The 12274-nt window shown below is 44.5% G+C and overlaps 2 protein-coding genes across 3 annotated transcripts in view; one reads left to right on the forward strand and one right to left on the reverse strand.

The window, feature by feature from the left end:
- Positions 1-3696, reverse strand: part of ANAPC1 (anaphase promoting complex subunit 1) — an 83909-nt gene extending 80213 nt beyond the window's left edge. The window contains 3 exon segments of the mRNA XM_014558298.2: positions 39-200; positions 1205-1441; positions 3443-3696. Of these exon segments, the coding sequence (XP_014413784.2) occupies positions 39-200; positions 1205-1417 (375 nt within the window). The 5' untranslated portion in view covers positions 1418-1441; positions 3443-3696.
- Positions 3697-11073: 7377 nt separating this feature from the next.
- The window catches only part of MERTK (MER proto-oncogene, tyrosine kinase), an 89599-nt gene continuing 88398 nt past the window's right edge, over positions 11074-12274 (forward strand). Inside the window, exon 1 of one of the 2 annotated variants that reach the window (XM_032469805.1) lies at positions 11074-11397. In XM_032469805.1, the coding sequence (XP_032325696.1) occupies positions 11322-11397 (76 nt within the window). In that variant the 5' untranslated portion in view covers positions 11074-11321. The remainder of the gene's footprint in view (positions 11398-12274) is intronic. The other variant, XM_032469804.1, reaches the window with a different exon arrangement.

Genomic DNA, 12274 nt, shown 5'->3' on the forward strand with positions numbered 1-12274 from the left:
AAACAGTCAATCAAATGCTAAAATTCCAATCAACTCACCTGCTGAACAGGACTGTCAACTGTAAACGCTTTATAAACAGCCAATGCCTGGCTTTTACTTCCTTTGCTCCAGATAACCATATTTCCAGCCACATAGAGCTCCTCATCGTAATCCACTTCTTCTCCAATTTCACTTACGCCTTTTCTTAACTGCCAGCTTTCCTTAAAAATTAACACACATAAGACATGTTCAAGCACTTTCTTCCAATTGTATGGAGCAAGATTTATTAATTAAATCAAATAATCATCCAGATACAAGTCTCCTACTCTGTCTTCGCCTGTGGAGTAAGACTCAATGTAAGCCCAACTCTTAGAAGGTTTATTTATGCCACTGATGAACAGAGTAGGGTCTGCGGGTATGTGTACTATGTATCTCACAGGGTGTTTCATGTTATACTATTATATTATTTTGCCCAAAATATGAACAAAAATTGTACATCTACAGATCCAAAAATGAAACTAACATATACTCAGGAGACTAAAGAGGTACAGTAAGTGTATGGAGAAGTGATGGAGACAGGAAGTGAGGTGCATGTGGGAATCACTGGGGGAGCTTATTCACAGTGCAGATTTCCCTGCTTCACAACTACATACATTTACCTTCCTTCCCTTGTCCCATTCATCAAAATAAATGAGAGACAGAAAGGTTCAGATTTCTAACTACACAGACTTCCTCTCCCTGAGGTTTTGACATCCTAAATGGATATGAAAGTGGAATAAGGTGGGAAGGACTGATCTTCCAATATACACTAGCATCTCATTCTTCTAAAGAACTACTACTCTATCTACTTATGTGGCATTTCTTTTCTCCTCTAGAAACATGTTAGTGTTTTGCAGCAGGGACCATATCTAACTACCATATACTCATCAAACAACATGAAATCTGGTCCCCACATTCTAAGCAAAGTGAAAGAGGTTTAGAATGGACCATAATCATAGTACTGAACTTGACTCTCATTATAAAACCATGAGTTATATGTCTAAATAAACAGTTTTAACACCATAATATAATAAAGCCATTATTCTAGTCTTATCTGCAATTACCAAATCTTAACTGCTACCCTAGAAGTAACACCATACTCATTTCTCAGTTACAGGTAGTCTGAAATTACAAGGAAATCACATCACTCTATATTTCAAAAATATAAAGGGAAACTTAATGGAACCTTCTGTTTCTCGTGGATTGTAACCTCTTGAAGGGATCCCACCAAGCCAGCAGCGCCATCAGAAGACCATAACTCAGAGGCTGGCTGCAGCTGGCGAAGCTGAAGGTTCAAAGCATTAGGATGGTGCTTGCAGTGGTCTCGACCAAAAGGAACAAATTCCTGCAAATCCCTGGCTGCAATCATTGTTGCCCTTTCTTCATAGAAGTTCGACATGGGTTCCAAATATCAACATTATTTCTGTATGAATTCAAGCACATTTTGGTCAGCTTCTAGTATCAAAACCAGAATAAAAACATCACAAAAGTTCACAAAGAGTCATTAATCCCCAGATAAGTGTCAAACAATTCTACTACACTGTAGTGTACAAGTAGTTGTAACATCAAAGGTCAGTCCATATCTGACTCTCAGGTGATTACAGTTATCACCACATCTTAGTTGCAGACTGACCAACAGACAGTTACCACTGATGGGAACCACTGGGTTGAGACAAGCCCTTATGTCCCACAACACCAATCCTATGTTTCCTACTATACATTAGTTTCCCCACATTATATATACGAAGTATTTAGACAAGTTGTACTTTATAGTCCCATGACTGCCCGGCTTCTCAACATTTAAGGTCATTTCTGTTCAGATGCTGGAACCTCACCTGAAAAGCACACCTAAAGGATCACTGGCATATTGGAAGGAACAAACAAAAAACAAAAAAACACATTACTTCTAATTCATCCCAAGTTGAACTAATCCTTTCAGTTGACCGATCCACAAAAGACACAGTAAATTGTCAAATGTCACCAGTAGTTTTGACACCCCAACCCACCTAAACATGTAACTACCATCAATTCCAATATTTGGTCCAAACATAGGAAACCAAGGCATGAAAAACTCTGGCCAGAACAGTCATGCTTGTAGCAAATTTAGGAGTCCTAGCTGTTAATTAACATAAGCTACTGCAGTAAAGTTTATTTCTACAGAGATGTGGCTGAGCTGTAGGTGGAACCGTGTCCCTTCACTTCCAAAACATTTCTACATAAAGGACAGCTAGTAAAATTTACACTGTATAATATGGTAGATAAGGTGGATGTCAGTTCTGTCTCCGAGACAACACCTACAATAAACATGGGTCTTGTGGCATCACATTTAAGCTGCAACCATCAAACACAGAACTCAAAACCAACATTTGATGTCAGCACCAGACAGCCTTTAGAGTGTTTGAAACAGCACTCACAATTAAAAAAGTTTAATTCAAGTTGACTTAGATTCTCTCATCTGAGGACTTTTTGGAATCAGTAGGGTTTTTTTTTTACTGCAATATCTCAAAGCCTCTCTAGTTCCTATGCAGCTCCTCTAAAGCCAAAGTTATTTTGCTGTGAATTAAATGTTATTCCGGACACAATTGTATGTCACAATCAAAACACTTTTATTTTCCTCGAGCTAAAATTCAGACCAGAAAAAACCTGAACTTGGGATATAACTAAAATAATACCTTACAAAACTTACAAGAAAACAACAAAATTCAGCTGGTCTTCCTACAGTTTAGTCAACAGGATAACCAACATTAAAAAACTTTCGAGTCCATCCGACCTTCAGTTGTGCAATTTTGAAATGTTATTCTATCGAAACTTTGAGAGAAAATTACAAAAGTATTATAGAGTTATTTTCACAGTGCAGTATCTTTTGTACTAATTAAGGCAACATATTTAACACTTTTACAATACCTCAAATGTTTTTTACTTATTAGGAGCAACATAAAGAGCTATAGATATAAGTACTGTATTAGACTGATAGGCTATAAACCAAGATACCAGCATTGTTTACTAAAAAAACAAACTACCCCGCCAGAGGTACCCACAAAGCTGCTTCAAGAATAAATCCAAATGAACACTGAAGACACCTTGAGTAGAGGCTCCGCAAAAAGGCAGAATGTCCTCGGTCTCTTTAGGGTTAGGTGAAACCAACAGATCAAGAGCCTGGGCCTCAGAAAAATCCTGTCACAGAGGCAAAGGGCCCATTCAGAAGCGGAGGCCCACATGGGGCCACCGCGTTTGGCTCGGGAAGTCAGCCGGGAGGTGCACCGCGGAAAGCCTAGCCCTCAAGCCGGGGCCCCCTTGGCTGTGGCGCGCTGCTCAGAGCCCGCCCCTGGGCTCCCAGCCCTCCGGGTCAGAGGGCACGGGTAGGCCTTGGGGCGGGTGAGAGGGCCACGGGACACGCGATGAACCACCGGGCCTGAGCCCGCACCTGTGTAACTCGGGACGCGTCAGGCGCGGCGAGCCCCGGCTACTCCCCGGAGGCGCGGGGGCCGAGGGGGCCCAAGGGTAGCGGCGGGGTCAGTCACGATGACTCCTTAGCCACTGCAGCTTCTCATCCCCTCTCCCTCCCCTAATCCGGAGGAAGAATGGGTAGCAGCTGCGGACACGACTGCTAACGACAGGCAGGCGTGCAGGAGAGCCACTCAGGCGAGATGTTCAAATGGACGCGTCCATCTTGGCTTTCCCGTCCTGCTTCGCGCCGGGGCGGGGCATCCGGGGGCCCGCGGCGCTCTCGCGGCCCTGGCGCCTGCGCAGTTGCGGGAAGGGTGTGCGCAGTTGCGGAAAGAACGCACGCGGTAGAACTTGTTGGGTGCTGCCAGCTTTTTTATCGCCGCCTGGGGTGCCGAAGTAGGACTGCGTCTGCTAGAGTTCGCTCTGGGATAGGACCTTCCTGGCGTCCAGATCTTCTCTAGGTCATGTCAGTACGAGCCTGAACTGCCTCTCCTGTGAATTAGATTTCCTTTGGTAATTGCATTCTCGCCTCCTGACCCCCAGATGGGAGAAGGTATGTGCCAATGGGCACATTTGTTAAAATTAATGAACCAGTATCAATACGTTAATAGTAACTGAAATCCATACTTTATCCACATTTCATTAGTTTTTACCTATATGTCCTTTTTCTGTTCCAGGATCCCATTTAGAATACAACATGGCATTCAGTCATCTTGTTTGGGTTTTTTGTTTTGTTTTGTTTTTTAAGGTGAGCGGGGTTTGGGGACCTATCAAATTTTCATCCTTCTTGGTAATTTAGCCTCTTATTGAAATTTCTTTTGGATTTCTCCCTTATAAATAATTTCCACTGCCATCACCCTTGGGTTTTTAAATATTTATATTAGCACTTGAGGGGAGGGTATAGCTCAGTGGTAGACTGCATGGCTAGTATGTACAAGGTCCAGGGTTCAATCCGCAGTACCTCCATGAAAATTAATAAACTTGATTACCTCCCCCCACCAAGAGTAAATAAATAAAAACTTTTTAAAATTATTTATATTAGCACCTTAAGTACTACTCTGCTTTGTTCTACTTACTCATTTCCTTCTTGGCCTCTGGGTTCAGACCTTCTGAAGGTTAGGAAGAAGCCTGGGGAGCCTTCCTTTTACAGAACATTAGCCGTGTTTTAGACAATTTCTACAGGCACTCCTATTTTGTATTTCCTACCTTCCTAAGAGATCTTCCTACCCAATCCTTCCCTCTTCCTTTATGTCCTGTGAAGAGTGGACAGTTCTGTTCTTCCGGAATATGAATTTAATCTTTCTTCTCCTACTCCCCTAATCCACTTTGAACATCAGATTCTGTGTCTGGATATTCTATTTCTGTCAAAGTTTCTGTCTCATTTCTCCTGTCTGCCCCAGGTAGGACACTCTCTTTTGGGTCCTCTAACACATTATGTTTCCCTCCCTTTCCCACTTAGAAATGACTTCTCTGCTTTTAAGTTCTGCTTTCTCCCTGCAGTAGCTTTCCTGTAACCCACGTTAATCTCTGTCTTCAACTCATTTTGCACTGACTGTCTGTGCTACACACTACTGTTACTCACTGCACTCTACTGTCCTGGTCTCAAAGAGTTCAATAGTTAGCATGTCATTTTATCAGAATACAATGACGGGGTGAGGTGGGTGGGTATTTCTCAGCTGTAGAGCACATGCCTAGCATGCACAAGGTCCTGGGTTCAATCCCCAGTACCTCTGTTAAAAATAAATAAATATCTAATTACCTCCTCCTCCCCCCTAAAAAAAGAATACAATGACAAAGAAAAATGCCCCATATGATACCACGTTTGTGGAATCTAAAAAAAGAAAAAACTCATCTACAAAATGAACTCATCTACAAAACAGAAACAGACTTGCATACATAGTAAACAATCTTATGGTTACAGGGGAAAGGAGGTGGGAGGGGATAAATCTGGGAGTCTGAGATTTGCAAATATTAACTGTTATATATATTAAAAATAGATTAAAAGAACAAACTTGTGTATAACACAGGGAGCTATATTCAATGTCTTGTAATAACCTTTAAAGAAAAAGAATATGAAAACAAATATATGTTAAAAAAGATATGATGAGAGTTGGTTTACTATTCTTCTGTCCTCTAATTGTTTTGAGCATATGTCTTACCTCTCCAGCAAGATAGCAAATTCATTTCAAGAAAGGTACTGTCTCAGAAGCTCTTGTATCTCTTAACTTCTAATAAAATTTCAGGTATTTGATTGTAACTTTTAATTCTTCCCTTCCTCATTTACACTGGTTGGCAAACAACAAAATATTTAGTAAAATTAGCTTAACAAGATGATTTTTTTTGATGGCAGGACTGGTGAATTATTATTTTTTTCTCCCAGTTTTATTGAGATATAATTAACAAATAGTGCTGTAAATGTAAGTTGTACAACATACTGATTTGCCTTACATGCATCATGAAATGATTATCACAGTAAGTTAAGTGAATAGCCATCATCTCATGTAGATACAAAATTAAAGAAATAGGAAAAAAATTTTCCTTGTGATGAGAACTCAAGATTTACTCTCAACAACTTTCATATGTAACAGCAGTGTTAATTATGTCTGTCGTGTTGTACATTACATGTCGAATACTCTTGTTATTTTTGGTAGCCTTGACAGTTTTGAGGAATACTCGTCAGGAATTTTGTAGAATGGTCCTCAAATGGAATATGTCTGATGTTATTTCCTCATGACCTGACAGGGGATATGTATTTGAGGAGGACTAAAGAGATAAAGGGCCACTTTCGTCACTTCCTATCAAGGGTACATACTAATCACATGACTTACGGGTGTTGATGTTAGCTTGGTCACCTGGCTAAGATACTGTTCATGAGGTTTCTCTAAAGTTACTTTGCCCACATTTCCATACTATACTCTCTGGGAGGAAGACAATGTGTGCAGCCCTCATTTAAGGAGTGAGGCCAATTGACTGTTTATTTACAAAGTTGCAAAAGCAATTCAGTGGAGGAAAGATCATCTTTTTGACAGTTAGTGCTGGAAAACTTGGATATCCATATGCAAAGAAACAAAAGAAAAAAAAAAAGAAAGAATTTTTATCTATACCTCACATTATTAACTCCAAAGGAGTCAAAGACCTAAATGTAAAATTAAAACTATAAAACACTTAGAAGAAAAGATATATTTAAATCTTTGTTACCTTGGATTAGACAGTAATACCTTAGATATGGCACCTAAAGCTCAAGTAACCAAAAAAAATTGATAAATTAGACTCTATAAAAATTTTAGGATTTTGTGTTTCAAAGGATATTATCAAGAAAGTGCAAAGACAATCCATAGAAATGTTTGCAAGTCAGATATCTAATAAGGCTCTATCATCCAGAATATATAAAGAATTCGTACAACTCACCATAAAACAGCAAATAACTCAGTTTAAAAATGGGTGCAGGAACCTGAAAACATTAATTCGGAAGAATACGTATGCCCCTCTGTTCATTGAAGCATTCGTTAATAAAGCTCTTGTCGTACTTAATAAGAGCTTCGTCTTGATCACAGTTGTAAATTGATTTATCCAATTACTACCTGGTAGAAAGGACAGATTCTTATTGAAACTATGCAGAACAAATTTTATGGTTATGAAAAAAGAGAACTGGGTAAGACATTTTGTTTAATATTTAACCAATGTTACCATTACTCTGAGTGATTCTGTAGTTAAGGCTAATAAATATACATCATTAATCATAACAGGGTCATTTATTATGTTTTCCTTTCCTTATTAGCTCATAATCTATATTGCAATCTTTTATGAGCTTACTTCTTCTGAATTCTGAGGGGTCAGCTGGTGCAAGATAAGTATTTTTAAATGTCTCATTACAGTTTGAACAGGTACAACAGTAAAATTGATGCCTAGAGATAAAGGAAAAAATACTTTTGGTATGCTCATTAGAAATAGACTATTATCCATAATTAAATCAAAGTAGGTTTTGTGGCTCCTGAATTAAGCAGTGTACTTTCATGCACCTGTCTGCTTCTGGACTTAAGTGTCTGCAGTCCTACCTCAGTCCTTAAGTATAAGTTGACAGCAGTCTGTGTTGGCAATGGCAGCTTAATCTGGAAAACCTGGATCTATGGTACAGTCCTCAACTGTGGCTCTTCTGATGTTTCTCCCAGAAGACCAATTACTCTCAGGCAAGCCAGGACCCTAGTTAACAGCTAGATTAACTCCAGCTACTTTGTTCGGCACCCTTTGTTGTACGTAGTACTTGTCCAGGCAGATTGCGGCTCGAGTTAGGGGCATGGCTTTTCAGATTTAATAACACTTTATTGTTGCATGTGGAGCTCTCCTTCACATCTTGAACTGATTCATGTGAATATTTGGGAGACCTCCCTAACTTTGTGGGGGAGAAAAGAGAGAGAAAGCCATGTTCTCCAAACTCTAGATTTCTCAGAAAGACCAGAAGCCCAGAAGAATGCAGAAACAATTGTTCCCTCACCATCCCACTTTTCGGCTTCTTCATTCAGTTGTTATCCAAACCAGGTAAAACCCCCTTAAAAATGTGAACCCATTCGTCCTCAATATCTAAAACCAGTTAAAAATATTTCCGTCAAAAAAAGTCTCTTTAAAAGGGCTCTAAAAATATTTCCCTCAATCTTTCTATATACATTTTCTTCCCTTATCAAAGGATTCAGAAAGATCCGTGTGCCTGCAATAGATTTTGCTAGATGATTCACACAATAATAAGCTTTTGTGATCTATCTGTCCCCACAAACTGAGTGACAGATATAGAAAAAAATAACAAACAAGCCATTGTAAACGATGGATTTTTATACCTTATTTTTGTGAAGAAGTGAGAAAGCTTTTACCCCCCTCTCTAAAATTTCACACATACAAAAAGAACTGCAAGCTTAGGTTATACAACGTCAGCTATAGGTCAAAAGGAAGCAAAGAACTGAAAAACTCACGAGTCCAGCATTCGAGCAAATACATATGCCCACATACATTTTTTTTTTTCCACAGAATTGGACCTCTAGAGGCAAAGCAAACAAGCCAAACAGCATAGAGAATGTCAGGAGATAACAGAGTATCCAAGACAATGAGACAGTCAAAAATTGTTATCAATCAGCTTTTCTATCATCTACCACCTGGCACATCACCAGATAGTCAGCCACTACCGAGAAACTACAAGAACCAGACCTGTGTAATTTCAGTATGTTATTCAGCAAATGGAATCTCTTGTATTTACCATCTCCATTCCCCCAAAAAACTATAAGAACTAGAAATGTCTTATTTCCAGAATGGTTTGGGGGCTCTTTTACATGTACCATCTCAATTCCCCTGGAACTTACAGAGGCAAAATATATAGACTACTAGTATTTTGTTCCAGAAGCTAAATGGAGTTGCTTGCATGCAAGCATCAGTTCAGTTTCCCATTAAATTGCAAAACCTAGGTCTCTGTGCTTCTGGTATGTTCTTTACACACACACACACACACACACACAACCACTCACACATACGTACATTGCAAATATGTGAGCTGGGTAATTTTCAATCTACTATCCAGCACATGGAATGGGGTATCTTACATGTTTCATTATCATCTGCCAACAAATTCAAGAACTGGGCACTTGGCCTCTGGTATGTAGGTCAGTATGCTGAATTCTGTCACAGCTACTCAATTATGCTGTTACAGTGCAAAAGCAGCCCTAGATGATACACAATGAATGGCTATGTTCCAACAACACTTATCTGCAAACACAGGCAATAGGCCCACAGGCTGTCTGTCATTTGCTGACCACTGTTTTAGTTGATTCCAGGCCCAAGCCATGGAGCCGAACATCCTAGCAGAGAAGGAAGAGGAAAGACAATCTTCCTTGTGCCCCGTCCAGATCTCTCACCCCAGAATCTGGGAATCTAATTAAATGGCTATTGTTGACCTATGCTGTGTTTTGGGTGGCATATCACACAGCAGTAGGTAACAAGACAGTTTTATATATAGCAGGTGGGGCTCACCAAGAACGTGAAACTTAGCAAGGACTTGAAGAAGGAGGCTTAACCAAGAGGGGTTGAGTCTGGGGGAAGAGCATTCCAGGCAGAGGGAACAGTCAATGCAAAACCCTGCGGTGGGAGAGAGCCTGGTGTATACCGGCAGCAGCGGGGACATGGCAGGAGAACAAAGGCTCCACTGAGATGCCCTGGCGACCTTGCACATCTCCACATAGGCCTGCAGGGGGCGCCTGACCAGTCCTGCCCAGATCTTGGCAGACGCCCTACAGTGATTGTTCCTGGGGCAGAGGCGGTGAGCAGCTACTGGAGGCAGTCATCTCCCCATTTTGAGGGAGAGGGCTGCAAGCCTGTTTCTCTTCCTCCTCCATACTTTCAGCTGAGCACGGAACTTTCCACCCTCTTCCCTCCGTGCCTCTTCTGGCCCCAAGGACACAGCAGCAGGCTCCTGTGAGGGTCTGTGAAAGTGGCTGTACTTTAGAGTTGCCTGCTCAGCGGCAAAGCCACCCACTGCTCATGTCCGTTCATCTGGCCCCTCGGGCTCGGTGTCATCCTGTGGGACGCCAGGAGCTGACACCATGCTGATTTTGCTGTTGCTGTCGGTGTAAATAACCGATTCAAATCCATTTGGGTTGGTTGTCTCTTTACAGCCAAATCTACCAGCTAGCCTAGGGGTCAGGGACTGCTGGACCAGAACCAGCATATACGGAAGTGCAGTAAGGAGATGAGGTCAGAGGGGAAAGGGGACCAGGTCATGTAGGACCTTGAGGCCACAGACAGGACTTTGGTTCTTATGCAGAAAGCAGGAACCACTGTAGAGCTTTGAGCAGAGGAATGGCACGATCTGGCTCATGTTGTCAAAGAATCACACTGAAGTACATTAAAAGTATTTCCCTTAAAATATGTATATAAGTGTAAGTTATTGTTGCGATTATTAGTAAAAGTGTCTGACATTTTTATGGTGAACTTTCCCTGCGGCTGCCCTCTTGGCTCCTCCACACTTCATCGTAGCGGGGCTGCCTCTTTCCATTCAGGCTCTGCGCTTTTTCGTTGACGTTCATCTCCCTCCCTCCATGAACTGACTCCACACGGGGGCACAACCAAGAGCTCTTCCCCAGGGGCCGCTCCCCAGGAGGCGGTGAGCTCCTCGACGCCCGGCCTGAGCCTCACACCTTTGGCCTGGCATCCAGGGGTCGCTCAGCCGAGAGCAGATGGAGGTGGCGCTCAGCAGGGAGCGCTGCCACGGTGGCCTTGGACATTGGGAGCGCTGCTGCCTGGGTTTTCTGCGCGCGCTAAGCCTGGATTGCGGGATCGCCGCAGCCCCCAAGCCTCAGGCTCCTCACTTTAGGTCCGGAGGCTGCCTGCGGCGCCCTCCGCTCCTCCCCATCCTATCCTCCTCCCTCCGTCCCTCCCACCTGCACGTGTTGGACGTCGGGACTGCCCAGCAGTCCGGGCCCCTTTCTCCTCCGCACCTCCAGCAGCCCCTCCCCTTTGTGGTCTCCACCTCCCTCCCCTCCCTTTCCCGCCCCCCGCCCATCCCGGTCCGCCCAGGCTCAGCCCGTGGCCCGCCCCTCCCCGCCCCTCAAGTCCAGCCCTGTCCCCCTCCTCCCCCTCCGCGGCCCTCCTCTCCCGGCCGCCTTCCCGCCCCTCCGCACCCCAACTGGCTCAGGTCCGCTCGGACTCGGCCCCCGGCCCGCCCCCTCCAGTCCTTGGCGCCTCCCGCGGCGGCTCGGCTCCGCCACTTCGGCGCTGGCTGCCCGGGCCACCGGGACTGGGCTGCTTCGCTGGCGCGCTTGGCCGGCGACGCGGCAGGTTCGGGACGTCCATCTGTCCGTCGGTCCGGAGAGAATTTCCAGATGCGAAGCCCCGGGATGGGGCGGGCCGTGCTGCCGCTTCTGCCGTGGCTCTTCCTCCCCGCGCTCTGGAGGGGAGGTGAGTGCGCGGGGCCGGGGGCAGGGGCTGGGGGCTCGCCGCCCGGAGTTCGGGGGAGGGAGCGCGCGGGCTGCCCGGCTGCCCGGCAAGTTTGCAAACACCTTCCCCAGCCCCAGCGCTCCTGGGTGCTAGGACTCAGGAGCTTCCAGCCACCCGCTGTGCTGGCACGCAGGCGGTGTCGTGGACGCGCGTCCTGGTGGAGCCGGAGAGGAGTGGGCACCGGGGCCTCCCCTTAACCGCCAGGGAGGGACTCGAGCTCGGCCGGGCGCGCTGCAAGTCCTGAAGTTTTCCGCTGACGGGAACGCTGGTCGCAGGTCAGGTGGGGAACGCGCTGGAAACTTTTCGCTGGACGTGGTTGCCTGGCTGGACCCTGGCTCTGGCGGGAGTTCTGGGAGCCGCAGATCCGATCTCTCGGGGGACAGACACTCGGAGACCAGCAGGCTGCGGGAGTTGGGGTCACAGTCCGGGTGCGGCGATCCACCAAGGCCGGAGTGGGAGGAGTAGAGACGGGCGCCCCTGCTGCCCCCACGGGGGCCTTATGGGCAATATTAGCAGGGACATCCTGTGCGTGTAGGGGCCCCAGAAAAGGGGGAAGCATTCTTTTCACCCCTATTATTGCTGAACAGAATTTAATGTGCTTGGACAGCATCTAGGTTTATCCCGATTCTGCCAGACATTCCATGATGAGATACTGGATTGGTGAGTGCAGGCAGGGTAAGGCTGGTTCCTTTCTGCATCAGACCTTTGTTTGGAGAGTAAGTGATTAACAGGTTAGAGGTTTAATCGCGGGTGCATTTCTTCAGTAAGCTAGAAGAAACTTAATCAGGCTTTAGCAAAAGGAAAAAGAAAGGGGGAAAAAAAGTAATACTGAATTAAC

This window comes from Camelus ferus, chromosome 28 (genome assembly GCF_009834535.1).
Source record: "Camelus ferus isolate YT-003-E chromosome 28, BCGSAC_Cfer_1.0, whole genome shotgun sequence".
Lineage (NCBI taxonomy): Eukaryota > Metazoa > Chordata > Mammalia > Artiodactyla > Camelidae > Camelus > Camelus ferus.